General features: G+C 60.4%; 1 protein-coding gene across 5 annotated transcripts in view; it reads right to left on the bottom strand.

Annotated features, from left to right (window-relative positions):
* KIF19 (kinesin family member 19) overlaps positions 1-22,023 on the bottom strand; it is a 26,567-nt gene extending 4,544 nt beyond the window's left edge. The window contains exons 1-12 of one of the 5 annotated variants that reach the window (XM_077854105.1): positions 21,867-22,023; positions 19,953-20,033; positions 9,074-9,184; positions 8,329-8,416; positions 7,878-8,014; positions 6,627-6,752; positions 5,922-6,116; positions 4,523-4,669; positions 3,008-3,130; positions 1,418-1,583; positions 377-551; positions 41-239 (exon numbers count right to left, since the gene is read on the bottom strand). In XM_077854105.1, the coding sequence (XP_077710231.1) occupies positions 41-239; positions 377-551; positions 1,418-1,583; positions 3,008-3,130; positions 4,523-4,669; positions 5,922-6,116; positions 6,627-6,752; positions 7,878-8,014; positions 8,329-8,416; positions 9,074-9,184; positions 19,953-20,033; positions 21,867-21,905 (1,587 nt within the window). In that variant the 5' untranslated portion in view covers positions 21,906-22,023. The other 4 variants (XM_077854108.1, XM_077854104.1, XM_077854107.1 and 1 more) reach the window with 4 other exon arrangements.

Here is a 22,023-nt window from a genome sequence, read left to right as displayed (position 1 = left end):
GCCTCTCAGGCCATTCCCTCCTGCCCCCAGTCCCAGGCACCTTCTGCTTCCTCAGCTTCTTCTGCTCCCCCACCAGGGCGGCAATGCTCTCCCGGGCCGAGGCCACCTCTGGGGGCTCCAGGGTGTCTGGCTGGTCATCACCCGTGTCCGAGTCCTTCTCGCTGTCATCCTTGGTGTAGGATTCCTTCCGCTGCTCCTCCCGCCATTTGAGAGCCCTGCGGGACTTCTCGTGCTCCCAGCTGTCACAGCCCCACCCCAGGGAGGCAGGGGAGTCAGGCCGCGGGGTGGGGGGCATAGCGTGCGGCTACAGTTCCCAGCCCCTCTGTCCCAGGCCCCAGAGTGGGACGTGGACGGCCCCGGGGCAGGGGGTGCTTACCCAGCAATGGTGAGCAGGTGGCGGGAGGTGTCAATCTGGACCTCCATGGCGTGATTCTCCAGCTCCAGCAGGCGTCTCCGCACGTCCATCTGCTCCTGGAAAGCGCTGATAAGTTGCTCCCGCAGCTGTCCCATCTCGGCCTGCTCACCCTGCGCACTGTGCAGTTGGACCTCGGCTGCCCAGAGGATGCGGAAGTCAGTGGAGGCAGGAGGGTCAGGCCAGGAAGGTCTGGGCCTATTTGGGGCCCGCCCTTATCCCTTTCCTCTTCTTCTTCTTTTTTTTTTTTTTTTTTTTTTAAGATTTAATTTATTTATTCTTGAGAGACACACACAGAGAAGCAGAGACACAGGCAGAGGGAGTAGCAGGGTCCCTGCAGGGAGCCCGATGCGGGACCAAATCCCCGGACCCTGGGATCACAGCCAGAGCCAAAGGCAGGCGCTCAACCTCTGAGCCACCCAGGCGTCCCCCTCTTCCCTTTCTTCCCAAACTACTTCCTGTCTGACCAACTCGTCTCAAAAGACCTCCTAGATTATTACTACTTCCTCCCACACCCCATTTCCACATTGAGTCTTCAGGCTGCAGCCCAAGGGGGACTCTCATCTCCTCTGCATGAACTGGGCTTCCACTAGCCTTATAGCACCAACTATAAAAAGGTGCCCCTTAGACACTTGTCCTCTGTTGGAAAACCATCAAAGCAAAGACAAATCTACAAGAGAAAGGTACCCGTTCCGCTGGGCACAGCCTCACAGCCCTGAGAGTGGGCCCCCACCCCCCGCAGCTGAACGCTCAGATGTGTCTCACTTGTGTGATCTCATCTAATCTTAATTAACGTTAAATCTCTGGAACAGAGATCACCGTTCTGTCTGACACTTGAAGGACAGAAGGTGCAGAGCGGCTGAGTGATTAGCTAGCCCAAGGCTACCTGCCCAGGAAAGCCTGAGCCTGAGCCTGACCCCTGAGCAATCTGAGACAGGCTAGGAGGGCTGCCCGAGATGGGCTCCCACAAACGCAGACCCCCTCCCCCGCCCCCGTCACACACACCTTGGATGTGGCGAATGTCACCCCGCTCCAGCCGGCCCTGGGCCGGACCCCGCCCACCCTGCTCATCGATCTTGCATTTGAGCCTCTGGATCTCGCCCCGAAGGTCCGAGATGATGCTGGTGTACTGGGCGATGTGGTAGGAGACGTTGAGCAGGTTCTGCTTCACCTGTGGGGGCACAGCACGGGGGGCAGAGCAGGTCCAGTCACCCCGGATGCTGGGGCCAGCCTGCAGTGTCTTCTCTTTCTCTCCCCCCGCCCAACCCGGCTTCCAACCCCACAACCTATCACACTCCATGCCTCTACCAGACCCAGACTCCCAAAATGCTGCTTCCTCTGCTCATCAACCTTCAGTGACTCCCTACTGCTTGGGAGGAATGCTCTAATTCCTTCACCTGGACCCACCACTATCTCAGTTTCTACCTTAAAATTTTTTATTTATTTAATTTAGAGATAGAACATGCACGAGCCAGGGGAGGTGCAGAGGGAGAGGGGGAGAGAATCTCAAGCAGACTCCACGCTGAGCGGGGAGCGCCATGTGGGGCTAGATCCCACAACCCTGACATCAAGACCTGAGCTGAAATCAGGACTGAGCCACCAGGGCACTCCTCTCAGTTTTCATTTGATCACTGCTCCATCGGGAATGTTCTGCTCTGGTTGATGAATTGTCCTGTTGTCCCCACTCCTATCACAGATACCATCTCCTTCCTGCCCTTGAAACCACACGCTTACTGCTACCCACCTCTTCTAGAATGTCCTCCCCATCCTTCAGAGTCCCACTCACAGTCCCCAAAAAGCTCCACCAGGCCCTGCCACCCCATCTCCTCGTTCCTTCGCTGTCTCAGCATCTGCTGTTGGCATCACTTGCCACTATTAATAATATTCTGAACCATCAATGAATTGTTTCAGGGACAGGCCTCCTCCACCCGTTGAGTTTCCGGAGGGCTGGGGTAACACACAAAGCCCCTGGGACGGTGGCTGTGAAGTGTCGTGTTGCGGGAGTGTTGCTAAGTTCTATCTGGCGTGTGTCCATTCACACCCTTCCACACACGTGGCTTGAGAGAGGCTTCCGGGGGTCCTAACGCCTTTGCCCGAGGGTGACAACGTGGGCTCGGGAGGCAGGCAGGGCCACTTCTATAGGGTCTCAGTGTCATCCATCACTGCCCAGCTGGGAAGTCACTTAACTTCCTTCAGCCTCACTTCCCTAAACTTGGAGATGGGAGTGTAGGGAGTCGGGCCTCGCTCGAGGAGCAAAGGAGGCAACACAGGGAAGTGCTCAGAATCATGATGGCCTGACAGTTAGATTGGGGGCTTTGAAAATGTCAATGTCCGAATGGGCAACTGGAAAGGAAAACCGAGGCTGGCAGGGGATGGGGTGGGGGGGCGCTCAAGTGACCTTGAACAAGGTGGAGGGGACCCTCGGGAGCAGTGGGCTTCCAGCAGGTGCACACGCTTCCTGGCAGGCGGGGAAGGGCACGGGGTGACACGGGGCTGGGGAAGGAGGCCAGTGCCATGGTGGCCGGCTCCAGAGGGTGGGGTGGGGTGGCAGGGAGCCCTCCGGGGCCCGCATCTTGGCTCAGGAAGGGCCCTCACCCTGGTCTTGATGTTCTTGGCCCGGCCGGCGTAGGTCAGGGTGTTCCGGGACTCCTCGAAGGCGCTGCTGGCGGGGCTGATGTGTGCGATCATCACGGTGCGGCTGTTTCCGCCCAGGGAATCCTGGGTGGCAGGGAGGGTGGGCTGCGGTGGGCCCGGGACCGCCTCCCCAGGGTCCTGGGTCCAGCCATCCCCCCCTCCTTCTGTCCCTCCTTCCACTTCTGGTTTCTGTTCCAAATTTCCATTTGAAACTTTCCAGTATCTGACCCGGGTCAGTCCTCACCCCCACCCCTCCATTCCCCCCACCCCCGTCGCTTTCCCTTTCCCTCCCCTCATACGAGAGAATGAGAAAAGGCAGCAGCCGTGGCAGCTGGGAACCCGAGTGGAAAGGTGTCCTGTGGGCTCCCTCTCTCATCACCTCTAGCCTCTCAAGTAACCCCCAGGCCCCCCATTTCTGACTGCTGATGGTACTGCCCTTTCGGCTGGAGTGAGGGATGGGGGACAGGGGCCCCGGGCATGAAGGCTGAATGTGGCCTCATTCCATATGAAGAGCCCTGGGGATGGAGGAGGGGAGGGGAGTGGGGGTGGGAGGTGGGGATCCCCGACTCACACCCCGAGTTAGCAGCACAGTGGCCTCAGGCAAGCTCTTCACTTCCCTAATGCTTGGCTTCCTTGCTTTTTAAAAGGGCAGCAATCATGCCACGGTCCCACCTCCCAGCTTGTGGGCGCCCTGGTGGTGGCAGGCTGGTGGCGGGCTGGGGTGACGCTGCAGTTATACGGGGCCACAGACTCTGTCTTCCAGCACTTACTACCGTGGGCCCTGGGGAAGGCTACTTAACCCCTTTGCGCTTAGTTTTCTTGTCTGTAAATGGAAATAGTATTTCCCCGACGGCCGAGGTTGCTTCAGGAAGGAGGGAGCTAGTCTAGTTGGGTGAGGTCCAGCCAGGGGCAGGTCCCCAGACAGCAGACACTCTGATTCATGAGGCTGACGACCACTGGAACCCCCAAATCCAGGCAGGTCTTGGTCCCCTCAGACCTGCAGCCCTTGGGGGGGGGTGTCAGGTGCCGCGCCTTTCCTTCCCTGCTGCCCACTCTTGGGTCAGGGTCACCTCGTAAAATTTGAGTGTCAGAAAAACAAGGAATGTTTTTTTTTTAAGTATAAGTATATCCCAAATGTTGTATGGGACATACTTATGCTGAAACAAATTCTGTTGTCTATCTGAAATTCAGCTGTAGCTGGGTGGCCGTTATTTTTTAAGATTTTATTTATTTATTTGAGAGAGAGACGGAGAGTGAGAATGAGCAGGGGTGGGAAGGGACAGAGGGAGAGGGAGAAGCAGACTCTCCGCGGAGCAGGGAGCACAACTCGGGGCTCTATCCCAGGACCCTGAGATCATGACCTGAGCCAACGGCAGACACTTCACGGACTGAGCCACCCCGGCGCCCTGTATTTTTATTTGCTCAATCTGGCAGCCCTACTCCGGGTGCCCAGCGCCCCGGCCGGTGCAGCGGTACCTTCAGGAGCCGGGTGAGCTTGCTGTCCCGATAGTTGATGTACTTGTTGGTGCTCTTGTCGCTGAGCGCGTTGATGCAGTTGCCCAGCGCCAGCAGCGAGCGGTTGATGTGGGCGCCCTCCTTCATGCGCTGCCCGCGGTTCTGCGTCTGCAGGGTGAGCGGGGGCAGGGGACGGGCTTCACCGCTGCCCAGGGGACCCTGGGCCAAGGCCCCTCCCTCTCCCTTGGGGCTCAGAAATGTGGCGGTGACCGAGGGCCTGGTCTCGCCCTCCTCCCAGGGGTCATCGAGGGCATTCAAGAGGGTGAGAGAACAGGAGGGACGGAAGGCTTCTGAGGACCGTTGAGAGTCTGGCTCTCTGTCTCCCCCCCGGGGGACTGGCCCCAGGGCCCCAAGAATGACACACACAGCAGGAGGCTGAGGCTTCCCTGGTGGCGGCACCTGGCTCCAGGGCGCCCCGGGGTTCAGGGGAAGGAGGGAAGTGTGTGTGTGTATGGGGGGGGGGCAGAGAGAGAATGTGAGGGAATGAGTGTGTGTGTGTGGAAGAAAGAATGTGTGTGTGTGAGTGTGTAGGGAAATGAGTGTGCGAGCACACGAGTGTACGTGTGGGTGCTGGGTTCCTGTCCTTTCCTTGGGCCCACGGGGACAGTGTCAAGGCCGAGGAGGAGGCTCTGCTCAAAGCTGCCTGGCTCTCAGAGCTGCGGCCTCGGGGCACCCACCCCCCGCCCCGCTGCTGCTCCGCTGTGTCCCTCCAGGAAGGCCTTCCTGGGAGAGAGGGGTGTGCTTCCTGAACCCCCCTGTTTAAACCTAATCCCACATGTTCGAACATGAAATCTCCCTGGCCGCTGGCCTGTCCCTGACATTTGCTAGCAGTGACATCACCTGGCCTCATCACTGGGGGGACCGTGAAACCTCCCGGTTTGCCCGAAGGAGGAGGACCCGGGGCCTACCCAGTGGGGGGCACTGTTGGAACGGGGACACCCCCCCAGGCCACAGCACCAGGTAAGCAGGGCTTAGCGGCGGGGCCAGACAAATGCTCTGAGAACTGGCGATGGGCCTTCCTCTCTCCTCAATGTGGCAGGCAGGGCCCCCTGAGTCGGAGGGTCGTCTCCCCCATCCCAGCTCCTCATCTGGGCCCACGCACCCCCATTCCCGCTGACCTTCCTCCAGGGCCGCCAGTCTCCTTCCTGGAGAAACCCTCCTCATCCCCTGCCCTATCCTACAAACAGTGGGGATACCCCCTTCCCCTCCTGTTCCTCTGTGACACTCCTCAGTCCCTTACCAGGCTCCCCCCCGCCAGGATGGCTTCCTGCCGATCCCTGGGGAGCAAGGAGGTCAGCACCCCTGCCCTCTCCCCAGCCCCCCAGAACATTCTCCCCAGTCCGGGGGGAGCTGACCTCACCTGGGAGGCACGTTCAGAGCCCGCCAGGTCAATCATGAACAGGCGGCCCTGCCGCACCTCCTGCAGAACGTTCTTGACCCGGCTGCGCTGGCGCACAGCCACCTGGAGCACGGCGTGGGAGCGAGAGGACGTCTGGTTGGCAGCCGTGGGCTCCTGGGTCCTTTGCCGGTTCCCCTTCATGAGCAGCTGCATGATCTGGGTGCGCAGTGGGTGGGGAGGACAGCACTGTTGGGGGACCACGGGGTTGCCCCCGCGCCCTGCATCTTGGAGGCTGGGGTGGGTCAGTCTGGAGGCTGGTTGCCTATTACGGCCCGCCCTGGGGTCAGCGCAGCGGGGGCACAGGGGCAGGGGGCTTCGGGGCGGGATCCTCTGTGTCTGCCCCTGCCCCTGCTCCAGCCCCCCCGCCCCAGCCTCAGCCCCCACCCTGGCCTCAACCTCCCCCCCTTCTGGCCCCGTCCCAGTCCCTCCCATGGCCCCTGCCCTTGCCCCCGCCTCTGCCCCTCCCCTGGCCCCTGCCCCTGCCCTTCCCCCTGCCCCGGCCCCTGCCCCAGCCCCAGCCCCAGCCCCAGCCCCTGCCCCAGCCCCTGCCTGGGCCCCTGTCCCAGCTGAGGGGGTAGCGACTCCCTGGCTGCAGTCCTCTGTCCCCTCCTGCCCCACAGGGCAGAATGTCCCTCTCCACTGCTCCGCTGGCTGCACAAGACTTGCCTCTTTGGCATTGATAGTGGAGACCTCGGTGATCCCAGCCACCTGGATCACCCCTTTGGAGTCCTCTCTCAGCTCTAGGTACCCCAGGGCGGGGTTCAGCAGGTCCCGGATCATCTCATTGTAGATCTGAGGGGGCGGCCGGGGGAGAGGCGGGGGACAGGTGTCACCAGGAGCCTAAGGGCTGGAGGTCCAGACAGGGACCAAATCCCCATCCGTCTTGAGCGAGAAGGGGACAGGCGCTGCCACATTCTGAGCCCCAGCCTGGGAGCTCCGGGCTCCTCCCAGAGAAACTCTGGTTAAGGACAAAGACCCCATCCTTTCTATGGGCTGGGGGGTCAGGGGCCTTTAGCATCCACAGGGAAACCCTGGGCGGCCAGAACCCAGGATTCAGGAAGCTTCAGGACCAGGTGGGATCCCCTTTGCTGGCAGGCCCGGCGCTGAGCAGAAGAGGGGGACCTGACCGATGGCCAGCCCTTCTTGTTGCTAGGCAACCCTTCCGTTACTTCTCCGTGCACCCCCCGCCCCCCCCCCCCCCCCCCCCCGCAGGTGCATCTTGCTGGCTGAGTCAACGCCTGCTGGCTGAGGCTGCAACGCTTCCCTGCCCTTCCTGAGCTGTCACCCAGGAGATCATCAGCTCCCACAGGGAGTCGGGGCAGCCAGGAGCCAGTCGGAGTGCAGCCCCCTGGCATGTCTGCTTCTTCTGTCCCCTGCACACTGTCCCCTGGCTGCAGGGTGGTGGCTCTCCCTCGGCTGGGCGCTGGGGGCTGTGGCTGGTATAAAGGCCGGCAGGTTCCGGCCTTCCCGGGTATGTGGGTCTCACCTGTCCCCATGCACATGGTGCCTGGAGATGGCGTGGCAGGGCTCACACTGTTTGGGGAAGGGGCCCTTGGTGATGGCGAGGGGCTAAGCCATCTGGGAGGGTGGCTGAACGCTTTGCTTAGGGTCGAGGCTACTTTGACGTGTGGCATGATGGCTAGGGCTTGGCTTTCTTATTTTATTTTTTTTATTTTATTTTATTTTATTTTATTTTATTATTTTATTTCATTATTTTATTATTTTATTTTATTTTTTTCAGGGCTTGGCTTTCAAGCTCTAGGATCCTGAGTTTGAATCCCTGCCCCCTCGCTCACTGGCTGATGTTGGCCTAGTGGTGTAACCTCTCTGGACCTCAGATTTTTGCAGAGTGGGGCCGACATGCGTGTGGCTGTCCGAGGGGCCTCTTGCCTAAGCTGCGGTCAGGGGAGGGCTCACCTCCAGGTAGGACATGGACACCTCATACTCCATGTCGTTGCTGGTCTCCTCAATGGCACGGAAGAGGTCATTGAGGGTCCGAACATAGATGCCAGGCTCGTGGTCTGTGCCCAGCATGGTGTAGGTTTTCCCACAGCCTGGGGCAGAACAAGGTGGTGGGTGAGCAGGGTGGGGGTCGGAAGCGCGGCTTTGCTGGACAGGGGCTCCTGGCAAACCTGGGAACTCCCCGAAAATGGCCAGGGAGGCAGGAGGTGGGGAGGCTGGCGTTCTTGACTGGGGAAGGGGCCTCTGGGGTCAGAGGGCCCTGTGGGCATTTGGATCAGCACAATCCTTGATTCCCCAACCTCAGCTGGGGCCAGAGTAGTTCCCTGATGGAGGCCAAGGGGGCTTGGTCCTCCAGGGGACGGATGGGGCATGCAGTCTTGTCCCACGGGCTGGGCCCCTCCCTCACCTGTGGGGCCATAAGCAAAGACAGTGGCATTGTAGCCTGAGATGACGCCGTCGATGAGGCTCTTGGTAGTGGCCTGATACACCATCTCCTGCCGGGAAGAGCAGACCCGTCAGGGGCCCGGGGTACAGGCAGGGCAGAGCTCGCATACCAACTGGCGCGTCCTGGGCCCCAGCTCGGGCAGCTTCTGTTTCTGGGGCTCTCAGCCCGAGGAGAAGCAGGGGCGGGGAGTGGAGGCTGGGGGTCTCTGCTTTCGCCCCATGGGGGACACCAGCCTGAGAAAGAGCTCAGGACACCTGAGACACCTGCTCCCTACCCCTCCCTGCCCCGACGACGCATTACATCTGCTCCTGGGAGCATCCCCCAGATGGCCAAGACAGGGGTCCCTGGGAGGGTGTCAGCTTCCCCGAGTCTCTGCTCCCTGCACCAGATGGGCTTCACGCGCCCTCCTCCAGCTCCCGTGGGGGCCAGCCCGGGGGTGTGGCAGGTGGGTGCCCACGTAGGGTGGCTTCCGCACACCGACTCAGATGTGTTGGTGCAGGAGGCTGGGCTCAAGCCATGCAGGTACAGGCACATTTGCATGCATGAGGCCCCGGGAGAGTGGGAAGCCAGAGAGCAAGCAGTGGAGGGAAGGCTGAGGGTCAGTGGCAGGTCCCCTGCAGGCTCCGTCCTGGGTGGGGGGGATGGGAGGGAGGACAAAGGTTGGAGAGAGGCTCCTGTATGTCCCTAGGCCCAGACCCTCCCTCACCTGGGTGGCAGTGAAGTCAAAGGCCACGTCAAACAGGTAGGACTTCTCCCGGGAACGGTGTGCCCGCAGGATGTCGTCAGGGTCCTCCATCGGGTCCATGAGAACCACCATCTGCAAAAGGCCCCGAGGGGCCTCTGGCTGTCACCAGGGAGCCATGGGCTCACATTGAGGTCATAGGTTCCCGAGCCCAAGCCCAGCCTTGCCCCATCGGCTCCTGGGTGTCTGATCTGGGTGCCTGGCTCTGGATGCCCCAAGGAGAAGCCTCCTAACACCTAACATTGCCCCAAGGATGCTGAGAGGGCCATGAGGGACCTGAGCGGCCCTTCCTCTAATTGTGACACCACGCCCGCGTACCTCTACTGAAGGGGGAGGAACAGCAACAATGGCTTCCATTTATTACATATTTATTGTGTGTGTCGGGACCTGCTTTAAGCACTTTGGACACATAGACTTGCTCAACCCCCCGCTCCAAGGCCAGGTGGTGAGGCCCATAATCATTCCCATCTACAGATGAGGACATGGGACCCAGAGAAGTCACTTGTCTAAGCTCACGTACCAGCAGGTGGGGGAACCAGGACTCAAAACCCGGGATCTGGGTTCAAAGCCTGCAGCCCCTTCCCCACTTCTGTGCGGCACCTGAGACCCTCCCTGCCTCACCCCTCTGCACCCTGCCCTCAGTCAGCAGGGAGACCCAGGGGTGGAGCAAAGAGCCACTGACTGCTGGGTGACGGGGGCAAGGAAAGCACGCTGGGCTTGGGGACTGTCCACTGGCGTCAGAGAGGGAGGCTTGGGTTGACTTATCAATGGCCCCTGCAGCCTTGAGCCTGAGCTGGGGGTGGGAGGAGGGGCTCAGGGTTGGAAGCTAAGATGATGCTACAGGCTGGCCATCCCTGGACTCCCCTCCCTGCCAGGTAGGGGCATCTATGCTCTCTGTATGCATGTGGGGGTGGGGGGCGCTGGGAGGATACACAAGGGACCTCACCAGGCTCCTCCTCTGCTCCAAGGTAATCAAGGGACCTATTTTCCAGAACAATCTCCAAGCCTGCTCCACACCCAGCTCCACTCTGCCCTTCCCTTGACCTGGGTGTCCTGCGTGTGCTAAGCCCAGTCTTGGACTCTGAGGGAAGGAGCGGAGGAAGGAGGCTTGAGTCTTGGCCAGAGGTTCTGGGCCTGGGGAAGGAGGAGAGAGAGACTATGCCCAGACTCACGAAATGCCAGAAGACATTCAAAGATGCGTGGGAGGGCTGGAGCCAGGGGGCATTTAGGACAAGGTGGGAGAGTAAGTCAGGGCAAGGTCCGCATGCCCATGCTACCCTTGTTAGCAGAGTGGCGTTGAGTGGGCACTTTAACTGCCTGGGCCTGGGTCTCTTCCTCCGTCAGACGGGCCTGCAGGGCTATGGCGAGCCCATGAGATGATGTGTGTGGCGTGTGTGGGCACAGCACGGGGCATATGCTAAGTGCCCAAGGGTCTTCATTCAAGGGGATGTGAGGAGGGACAGCGGGGATGATGCAGGTGACACAGCCCCCCCTCACTGAGAAGGGGGCCACTGGGATGCCACGGGCTCTGGGCCTGCCTGAGTTCCCTGGGGAGCTGAGCTGCCAGGTTGGGTCCCTGTCCTCCTCGGGCACCCCACACCTCCTTGGGGTGCCGCCTGAGAGGCAGTTCTGTGTTCAGGAGCACCCAGGCTCATGCTGGACAGCGAGGGCAAAACAAGTCCCGGCTGTGCTCTGGGGCCGATGGTGGTCGCAGGCGCCCTCCGCTCCCAGTTCCCACTGGGTGGTAAAGAGGGAGGGAGTGGGCACCTTCACACTCAGCCCCTCCTCCTGGCATGTAATAACAATAGCTCATCTTCACCCACCGCTTTCACATGAATTCGTAATTATTACTCTCAGATGGTGACACTGGGGCCCAAAGTCACATAGTTAAGGAATGGTGGGGCCAGGACTGGAGCCCTGGAAGCCTGGCTCCTGGGCTCCCTCCCCACCATTGTGAACCTCTCAATGCTCCCTCTACTCCCTCGGGGGCCTTGCAGGGTGGGGTGTCGTGGTGGGAGGGTGTCCCCCTGCCAAGTGAGGCCTCAGCACCCACTATGCCCACCAGCCCTACCTAATGTGACTCTGGTGATGAGATGCTGACCAAAGAGGCAAACTGAGTCCCAACAGAGGACAGGCACTGAGGAGGATGGGCTGTCCTAGTGCCATCCTAGGTTGCACAGACCATGACAGAGCTCCCATCCTGGGCCGGTGACAGCCCTGAAAAGGGCTTGAGAACAGACAAGGCATGAGGGGCAATCACCCCGAGAGACAGACGGGCTGACAGTGAGGTAGCAGGAGGCCAGCCTGGAGGCCAGCCCGGCTCCATACCTTTGGGAGATCCACAGTGGGTCCCTCTGGAGGCAGCCCCTTCGAGTGCCAGGATTTAGAAGTTTCCGTCCTGGAAGGGCCACAGCTTGGGACTCCCACCAGACTCCTCACAGCACTTAGGTGTGTGTTGATGTCAACTCCCTGCCCCTTCACTACCTGGATGCTGGCAGTAGGTACACACCTGTGCTCACTGCACGTAGACTGGTCTGACTCTGGGGATCCCAGCAGGGCCCTCTCCGGGGATTCTCATGGAGGAGGGAGGACAGAGTAGGTAAGGCATCCCCCCAGGAGGCCCAGCCTCGAGAGTTTCACCTAGAAGTCTCATCCAACCAGGTAATTTCAGGTAGACCAGGTGGCAGGGGTGGGGTGTGGGGTAAAGCTCCAGATGGGCTGGGCAGGGGTTTTGTGCAGGGAAAGAATGAGGTCGCTGACCTGGCCCGCTCGCAGCTTGCCAGAGGCTGGGTGGCCACAGGGAGGTGAGTGCAGGGCATCCGGTCCCGCACTGTCACGTGGAGTGCCCACCTGTCCCCAGCCACCTCCTCAGGGCTTCAGCCCCAATGCCCTGCCAGCCTCCTCCAGGATCCAGTTCCCGTCTCAGGCCCCAAAGCCAACAGCATAAGCTCTGATCAAGTTTCAGACCCCAATGAAGACAGAGCCGCCTACAAGTCCCCTGGCATGGGTCCCAGTGGGGTGCAGCAGGAACCTGACCAGCCGAGCCAGCTCTCACCCCTGAGGCGCCAGCGCTCCTGCTGCCGCGGGGAGGGCCGGCCGGCCGAGGGGCACCCTCTGGGGGCCTGCGGTGCAGAGGGGAGGTGAGCAGCATGCACAGATGCTCACACCCACCGATCACCTTCCAACAGCCTCTGGGCACTGCCGAGTTCAAGGCACCCCGGACATTTGGTTCCTTTGCAGTCCGGGCTCCTGAATCAGTACATTGTCAGCACAGCTGCCGTGACCCCTCTTAAAGAGGTCTTTGTCTGGGTCTCCATCTGCCTGGTCCCCAGCCCACGCCCCCCCCTCCCGAGCATCACCCCCATCCCTGTCCACTCGGCCGTACAACGGAGTCCCTGTGCCCCTCGGCCAGGTGAACTGGAGCTGAGCCGCGGAGGGCTGGGGAGGGGGAGCTCCGGGCTGCCGCCCCAGAGAGCCGCACAGGGCACGCAGGGCAGGGGGGCCCTGTGTATACCAGGCAGTAAGGGAGAGGTGGTGTCCCCGTGGCTGACTCGACAGGAGGCAGAGTGTAGGGAGGGCCACTGATCCTGCCTTACGGCTACAGGAAGGCTTCCTGGAAGAGGTGGTGCCAGCACGGAGTCTTAAAGGATCAGCAGGCCTTGGCAGAGAGACGGGAGGGGAGGGGAACATTCTAGAGAAAAGCGTGAGCTAGGCCATGGGGTGAGAAGCAGGCTGTGGGCATCGGTTCTCGGCTCAGAAATCTCAAGGGGGTTCTTGTGAGACATGCAGGGTTTGGGGGAGCGCTCAGGGCCTTCCCTCCTGTCCTCACTCACGGGATCTCCAGAGCATGAGCCCAAGATGGCCATAGAGGCGAGCCACGTGCTGTTCCCTGTGCAGCCTCCAACGCACCCCCTAAATGTCACCCTGGCCGGCGCCCAGCGTATGCCTGAGGAATGTTTGCTGAATAAAGCCGCCTTTGGGGGAGCTCTGTGTGTGCCGGGCGCAGTGCTAAGTGCTTTGCACACATTTTCCCGGACACTCCCAGCATCCCTCCGCTGTGATGGGGAATCGGATTGCTGATATCCCAAAGCTGCACTGCCAAGCTCAGAGCTGGTCCCAGGATCCGGGCTCCCCCGAGCACCAGGCCACCCACCACCCCTGCCTCCCGAGTGAAGGAGCGGAGCAAAAGCAGCCTGGCTGGGCGAATGCCCACCCGCTATGCGTTGAACTGTGGCCTCCCCAGATTCAAACGTTGAAGTCCTAACCCCTCAGAACCTCAGAACGTGACTTTATTTGGAGACGGGGTCACTGCAGATGTAACTGGTTAAGATGAGGTCACACTGGAGTAGCGGGGGCCCTAAACCCAGTACGACCGCTGTCCTTCTGGAAAGGCCGAGTTTGGACACAGACACGTGTCGCGGGAAGAGGACCTGAAGGGACACAGGGACAAGACGGCCGTCTGCCAGCCGAGCAGGGAGGCCTGGACGCATCCTCCCCTCGGGGCCCTCAGAAGGAGCCAACCCTTTGGGCTTTCTGGCCTCCAGGATGGTAGGAGAATCGATTTCTGTGGTTAAAGTCGTTTCGTCTGTGGTATTTCGTTATTTTGGTCTTGCAAAGTGTACCATTACCCAAGGCAGCCTCACCCGCTGCAGGGAGGGGGGCGCGGTCTGTCGGAACCTGGCCCCTCCCTCAGCCCTGAGGTGGCCCTCACCTTCACCATCCCCGGGTCATCCTCTTTCCCGCCCATGGCAGGCTGGCCGCCTGCCCCTGGGAGGCTCCGGGGGGACATGGATCACACAGCGTCGACAGGGGCCTCCCAACGCTGGCGAGAGGGCCAGGAGCGGGAAGGCGGGCTCTGCTCCCCAAATTGCCCCAAGTTCCAGGCTTCCGGGCTCAGCAGAGGCCCCCTTGCCTCCCTCTCAGACCTGCTCTTAATTCAGGGCAGATTTTGCCCTTTCCACGGTTCCAGACATTGAGCCTGGAAGCCCAAGATCCATGGGGCAGGACGGGGCCTCGGGCTAGCGGGCGGATGTGTGGAAACTCTGTCCCCGTGTAGACCGGGCTCCTCCCCAGCATCTCCTAGGTGAGAAATACCTCGGACAAAGCGTAACACGAGTTCTTCCGGCTACGCGCCACTAAGCTGCCTGCGCTCTGCTCAGCGTTGCAGTTTTAATTGGCTTCTTCCCGGCCTCCAGGTGGTGAGACACAGGCCAGGGTTGCTCAGTCCTGGCACTACTGACACTCGGGACAGGCTCGCTCTTAGGGGACCTGTCCTGTGCACTGCAGGCCGCGTAGCAGCATCACTGGCCATCAGGTGCCAGTAACACAACTTCCTCCCAGCCATGGCATAGCCAAATGTCCCCTGGAGGGCAAGAATCAGCACCCCCCCGCCCCGCCCCGACACTGAAAACCTCTGACCTACATCATTCCTCCTCAAGCCTTTGAGACTGGCAGTGAAGATCTCCAAGGAAAGGGGTGCCATAAATCGGGTTTGGGGGTCAACACTGCTGGGGGACCTTGCGGAGACGACATCACCTCTCTGGGCCTCAAGTTCTTTCCAGTTAGAAGTTGGGGAGGGCCGACAGGGCCATCGCCTTGAGAGAAGAGCTCACACCAACACAACCAGCCTACTCAGGAAGCCCCAGCTGAGAGGCAGACTCTGGGAAGGCCCCAGTCTGGGAGATTCCAGCTCCAGTCCAGGGAGCCCGGCAAGCAGCCCCGTTATTCTCAGGGTGTAAACACGCCAGGGCAAGACTAAAGCTGACTCCAGGTGGGTAGCGCCCTTGTGAGGCTGCTTCTGGATTTTTGTTTGCTGTTTCTTTAAGAAGGAGAATTTGTTGCTGGTCGGGTTTCTAGTTGTAAAGGTACCATCCTGGGAGCGCTCTCAAGAATGGAGACTTTGAACCCAAGAAGGCTGTCCCCTTCAGGCTAGGCAGAAAGGATGGGAGGGGAGCCCACCGAGCTCATAAAGCCACCAAAGCCGAGCTGGCTGCTCAGCACAGAGCCACACCTGCCCAGGCCCCCACCTGCCTACAGGACTCTGGGGGCCCTGAGGCCCAGGATGAGGGGAGACCTCACCTCCAGGGTGTAGATAGGGCTGCATCCGGCATGGCTTGCAAACACCTCCATTGGAGTCCCCCAGGGACCGTGCAAGAGGCCGACCCCCAGGCACTGCCCAGAGTCACTGAATCAGCGTCTCTGGGGAAGCAGCCGCATGCAGCTGCTTCTTGACCTAGCACCTGCCTCGCACCCATCCAGTCACTAGGTGTGAGGATCCTACATCCTGGCAGCCTTATTCCCAAAGGCCAAGAAGTGGGAAACCACCCGAACACCCATCACCTGATGAGGGGCCAACAAAATGTGGTGCATCCATCCCCGTGGGATGTCATCCAGCCTCAAAAAGGAAGGAAGTGCCGACACTGGGGAGTGGGGAATGGGGGCCACCCTTGAAAACGTGATGTTCAGTGACGGAGCCAAACACTAAGGACCACAGAGTGCAAGATTCCATTTAATGAAGCGTCCAGAATCGGCGGATGCATAAAGATGGAAAGTAGACGAGTGGTTGGCTGGGGCAGGGAGAGGCCGGGGAGATGGTTGGGGAGAGGGTTGGTGGGGGGGCACAGGGTAGAGAACCCTCAGATCCCTTCCCAGTCACTCCCTGCCAGGCTTAGCTCTTTGGGGCAACAGGGCCGAGAAGCACCCGGAGGGTGGGTGGGTAGGGAAGGGGGCTGAAGGTGGGCGCCCCCCACAGCACCCATGTGTGACCCTTGGCATCTGTCACCCTACACTTTCTTTCTCTTTCGCAGGAGCTGTGCCTGTGGCTGGGCTCTTCCTGCCATGATCTCCTGTAAGCCTCCCAAAGCTCTCGGGCAGAGCGGGGCAGATTCTTAATGCCCAGTCTTCCAACCAGGACAAAGAGGCTGGAGGCTGGCCAGGACCTGAGGGCCTGGGTGTGGCTCCTCGGACAGGACCCCAGGAGCCCAGGGGTGACAGTGGGACTTGGAGGAGACAAAGGCTAATTAGGGGATTACACATATTGTCGGTGACTTAAATCCTGTAGGCAAACCACCTGGAAGGCAGGGAGGAGGGCCAGCAGGCTGTGGGCTAGGTTGGAGGTGGGGAGCGGGAGGGAGGATGTAGAGCTTCTCCTACCCGGGATCTTGTGGGCCCCAGCAGCCTCTCGGCTTGCACCTGCTCTCTCTTCGCGGTCGTCGATGGCATCCCCGAGGGGTCTGGGGTCAGGGTCCAGCCCCGCTCAGGTACTAGTAGAAGACCGAGCTCCTACCGACAGTCTTCCAGGAACACATGGGTGGGGAGGTGACCATTTGGGGACCGTTGGGGTGAGAGCTCTGACACAGGAGGCGGGCCAAGTGTCACTTACCTCTAGGCTGGAAGCCATCCCGTATTTCAGCCCTTACATAAACTACCATCTATTAGACCCCTACTGTGTGCCAGGCGCTTGGAAGCACTGTGCATACATTAGCCCGCAAAAACCTCCGAAGGTCTTATGATTCTGGTGCTGGATTGCAAGGGGGACCCTAAGACCACAAGCCTGCCAAGGCCCCCAGACCATCCCCTTTACGAATCTCCACCCTCACTCCAGCCTCCCCAGAATCCAGGCACACTGGCCTCCTATCCCCGGAGCACACTTTGCCTGTGGGAGTGTCCACCTCTGCAGAGCCTTGTTGCTACAACCTGAGGATCTCCAGAACAATGCCTAGCTCTGAGGGAGGCTGTCCTAGGACCCCTCATGGTGGCCCAAGCCAAGTCGGTCCACCTTTCTCGACTCAGAACCCACTGCGAACCCACGATGGGTGGGCCTTGGCAGCATGGCTCTCTGCTGACCACCAGGACTGACAGTGGCCCCCGGGCTGCTCTGCTCAGCGGCTCCTCTCACCCCCAGGTCCGCGACGGCAACATCCAGGGAAAGGTAACTCACCCAACACAGAGGGGAGGCAGAGCCCAGAATCCCAGGCTAGAAGAATCTGGGTCGGGGAGCTCCTCTGTGGCACTGAGCCACATGGACCAAGGCGGTCATGAGTAAGAGAGCAATGGAAAGCGGTGGGTACGGGGCAACTCTTCATCCCAGCCACACATGCAGGGCACCATGAGGCCGCTTGGGCCCTCCTGCATCTTGGCTAGGAAGAGATTCTGTGGCCATGGTGTCCTGGGGATGCTCCCAAGGTCCCCCCATTGGCCCTCCAGGGTCCAGACCTCAGGTGGAAGGAACAGCGCTACTCGGTCAGCGAAGGCAACGGAGCCTGCATCCCTGAAACCCCCCCAGGGTTGGAGACACAGGCTGGGAGGGTCAGGCCTGCAGACACACTGTGGGGGGCACCGGAGAAGGACAGAAGCCTGGGGGTGGGAAACGGGGTCAGAGAGGAAGGCAAGGCAAGTGGGCCCTCCCTCTGGCCTCTCGGACCCCTGTGTCCCCTCCTGCTTTCCAGGGCCCTATTTGTCAGTGGAGGGATGGCAGGGTTTTAGGAGGTTCCCAGCCTGCCACGTGCTGTGGCTATTCCAAAAACACAGGCCAGGCAAGCCCTCTTCGAACCCCGTGGGGACAGGAGGCGCTTGAGGCCAGAAGCCCAGAGCTTTCTCTGCAGGCCCCGGAGTCTCTGCTGACAGCCTCGAGCCCATACTGCTCAGAGGAGCCTCCCTGCATCTCTAAGCTGACAAAGGAGAAGCCCTGTTAGGACTGCCCAGCCCAGAACCTTCTTAGAGATACTGCTTGGCCTGATTGGGCGGGACCCTCCCTCTCTGTTCACAGGGACAGAAAGGAGCCAGTGTGTGGCGTGTGTGGGCACACAATGGGCTGCGCCCTAGAGAGTGCTTCCATCAACGCCAGTTAATATCCATCAGCCCCCACTCCGGCCGGGAGCCAGGAGCAGCCCAGAAAGAGAACCATCATTGTCCCAGCCCCGAGGACCTGATATTCTGGGGGACAAGTTGGACAAACAGGGAGTGGCCCCTGCCTGGAAGGAGGTTTCTTCCTCCTTCCTCCTTCTCGTGGGCCAACCCAGCAGCTCTGGGGAGAATTCGGCCGCTAATTGATGCTGTCCACTCACAGCTATTAACTCCTACTGGGTGCCAGGTACCAGGGAAGCACCAAGCAGGCAGTAACCTACAAAGACCTTCTAGAGAGGTCCTTACGGCGGCAGATGAGGCGGGTGAGGCTCCTAGAAGCAACCTGCCCAAGGCCACACGGCTGGCAGTGACAGGACCTACCCCGCACCAGTCAGGTGTACTCACCCTCCTCCAGCCAGGCCTACGCAGGAGCCAGACAGGGTCCTCCCAGCCACCCCCTGCTTTCTCCGAGGTCTCTGAGGAAGGCTACCCTTTCCCAAGAGTGAACAGAGGAGGGGCACCTGAGCGGCTCTGTCCATTAAGGGAGCCAACTCTTGGTTTCGGCTCAGGCCCTGATCTCAGGGTCCTGAGATTGAGCCCCCCATCAGGCTCTGTGCTCAGCACATAGTCTGCTTGTCCCTCTCCCTCTCCTCCTCCTCCTCCTTTCTCTCCCACAATCTCTATCTCTCATAAAAAAAAAAAAAAAATCTTTCAAAAAAAAGTGGCCAGAAGAAGAGGAAATCAGGAGGCTGGTGAGCCCGGGCTCTGCTGTGCCCATCGGAGCTGAAAGAAGAGGCAGGGGTGGGCACCCGTCCTTAGGGGAGCCCAGAGGCAGGCGGGCATGCAGGCTGGCTGGCCTGCCTCCAGCTCACGTCTCACGGCCCTTGGGCTTCCTGAGTCCAGCCCGCCGGGCCCAGCAGGTGCCCACTCGGGCCCTTCGCTGTACGGCGCAGTGCCGCTGGACTTCTCTGACTCGCCAGGATATCCTGGCATCTCGATGAGCCCCGACAGTCAGGAGAAACCAGCAGCAGCAGCCGCCGAGCCGTCCCCACCTCTGTGCCCACCCCCACCCCGGCACCTGCACCCTCACCTGCTTACCCAAACAGACCTCCGGGCCGTGGTCTAAGAGTGCGCCGTCTGGCCCCTGCCACGTCCCCCGTTGGCCCTCTCTCTCCTGCTTGAGCCACACCGGCCTTTGCTGTCACCCTTTGCCTTTGCACGTGCTATGGCCTCTGGCTGAAAGGTCTCCCTTCACGCACGTCCAAAGTACCCTTTGCCTCTCCTGCTTTGCCTCGAGCACCATCTCCTGAGGGAGCCCTCCCCGACCTCTGACCTCTGCGTCAATGACCTCTGGGTCCTGGCCCAGGACCACACATGCATTTCTCCACCGGCCTCTTTGGGGTTAATTCTTTGATTAGCATTTTGTCGCCCTGTATGGGACCCTAAGGTACCGGAGGAAGGGCAGGGTCTTTTCTGCTCTCTGTGGTTTCCAGCTCTGAGCGCTGCCCCAGTGTGTTGTGGGTACTTGGTAAAGATTTGCCTCCTGTGCAGACGGACGTGGGACTCGCCCTGCCCACCTCATCACAGCGACATGAGGACCAGGAGAACAACCAGATATCCAAAGACTTCACGAAACACAAACAGTCTTTGCAAAACATGAACCGGGTGTAGGCTTGAGCTCTAGACCACGTCGGGCCCATGGAAGGTATGTGAAATTTTTATGGCTGGATTGGGGAGCCCAGGCCCTCCCTCCACCACACACACTAGGGAAGCTTTCAGCTCTCCTTGGATCAATCTGGGAAGGCTTCCTGGAAGAAGAACCCTGGTTTTCTTGACAGTGTCATCAATGACACAACTAAGGGTTCAGTGGATGGAGGAAGGGTGATGCTGCAAGCCACAGGGGACCCTCCTGCCCCACCCGGTGAGCAGGTGCCTGCCCTGCCAGGTGTGAGCAGACCTCTGCCCTGCCCTTTCAGCCCCCAGCCACAGCCCCGGATACCTGCTCGTCCACTTTATGGGCGATGAGCGTGGCTCCTTCCTCCAGCTCTGCCACGCTGATGGGCCGGACCCGGAGTGCCACCTAGGAGGGAAGGCACATCCCCGAGATTAGAAGGAGAGGGCCGGGCGGGGCAGATGGAGGGACGAGAGGACCCCGGGATTCCCCTGGGCAAGCCCCCTGGGTACTCCCCTGTGCGGCCATCCCAGGCCCCCTTGGTCTTAAGGAAAACACAGTGGTTCAAGGCCACCACCCGGGTGGGGAGGAGGGGAGGGTCCACGGCAGGTGGGCACCGTGTGAGCCTCTGAATTTCCCCAGGAGCCCAGGCCCCAGGGGAGAGAGCTGACTGCTCCTCCAGCCTGCATCAGTCAAACGCCCAAATAAAGCACCTGCAGCTCCCCAGGGCTTTGAACCTGGAGCCTGGGCACTGGAGCAGCCCCGGTTGGTGGTGGGCCGGGGCTGAGGCTGGGCCCACGGAGCTTCACCTTGATGTCCTTACAACCTGTGACCGCGTTCCTACCCAGCACAGCACCATGGGGGTGCTCCCTCCTCTCCCCACTCTCCAGCCAGTAAGAGCTGGTGGGTCTTCATCCTGTGCATGCGTCTCAGGATGAGACCCAGAGAACAAGGGGGTGCATTTCTTCTGCCGGCCAAGGGGAAATGCCTGCTGGGTATCCTGATGGAACCTCACGCCAAGTAAGAACATCACCCTCCAAGGGACCTCTGCTGTCTGCTAGATCATCTTTACCGGCGGCCTCCTTGGCCAAACCCCACACCCCATGAGTGGGAGAGGAGGATCCTCCATCCCTGCCCCGGGGGGATGGAGGCCATGCAGGCCAAGGCAGCCATTTTCAAGAGGCACATTCTAAACTGCCAGAGAGAATATTCCAGAGCCTGGGGCTTTCTTGGGGCTGCGGTCAAACTCCTCTTTGGAGCCATAAATTTACCCTGTAGAGGCAGGGTGTCTGGGGGTGGCATTATCCTGCAGTTGGATTGTCACCCACCTGCTGGTGACACGGTCCTCCCTTCCAAGGCCTTGGGAGTTAGGGTATGGGCCACCCCAGGGTGAGGGAGGGGAGGGGCAGTGACCTTGGGGTCACTGAGCCTCCCCCTCGATGCTTTGACATGGCACTGCTGATAATCGGGAGTCTGTCTTTTTTTTTTTTTTTTTAAGTAGATTCCACACCCAGCATGGAGCCCAACACGGGACTTGAACTCACAACCCCAAATTCAAGACCTGGACTGAGAGCAAGAGTCAGATGTTTAACTGACTGAGCCGTCCAGGCACCGCCAGGGGTCTGTTATTCAGTCGCTACTTGCTCCGGAGACCCTCACTCACACCTCATCTGCCCCAGCCCCCAGGGCTCAGGGAGGCGGTGCGTCTTGGTTGCTTCCACACTTCTCTGAAATACTGGACAGCATCTGGGCTGCAGCCCAGTAACCAGCCTCTCTCAACCCCATGCCAGCAGCTCCAGCACCTGGGAGGTGGGGGGGGTCCTGTCTGCCCACCTCTGATTCCCAACCCCTTTAAGCTCCAGACCCCACAGGGCTAGGGGAAACTCCCGCTCTCCGTCGCTGCCCCTGGCTTTTCTATTTTTTTTTCCCCCCTGGCTTTTCTAGATCAGAGAGCAATCTCGCCCCAGAGACCCCTCTGCTCAAGCTTTGGGGTTTGGGGGGGTCCCCTGGTGGGAAGGTGTAAAGGGGGAGTGTGGGGTTGGAGCCCGGCTGCCTTCAGGCATCAGCAGGACGGCTGTGATACCTTCCTTCTTGGCATCCAGGACTTGGGGAAAGTTGCTCTGGACAGTCTCCCCCCCTCCAGCTCCCTCCTGCACCCCCACCCTCGAGACACAGGGCTGCTGTGACTGTGCCGGGTCAGGGCTATGGATGGGGGCGAGGAGGAGGTCGTCGGGGTCTCACCATGAGCTGCTGGTCCTTGGAGTCCCCGCTGTCCTTCATGCTTGCGGCGGGTGGAGGGGCTCAGGCGGCGACAGCGGGCATGGCCGAGCCGCCCGCCGCGGGTCCCTGGCAGCCCGGCTGCACCGCCGCTGCCTGACAACCCGAAACCAACAACGCG

The sequence above is a fragment of the Canis aureus genome, chromosome 16, assembly GCF_053574225.1.
Source record: "Canis aureus isolate CA01 chromosome 16, VMU_Caureus_v.1.0, whole genome shotgun sequence".
NCBI lineage: Eukaryota > Metazoa > Chordata > Mammalia > Carnivora > Canidae > Canis > Canis aureus.
This window is presented reverse-complemented; position numbering and strand designations above follow the sequence as displayed.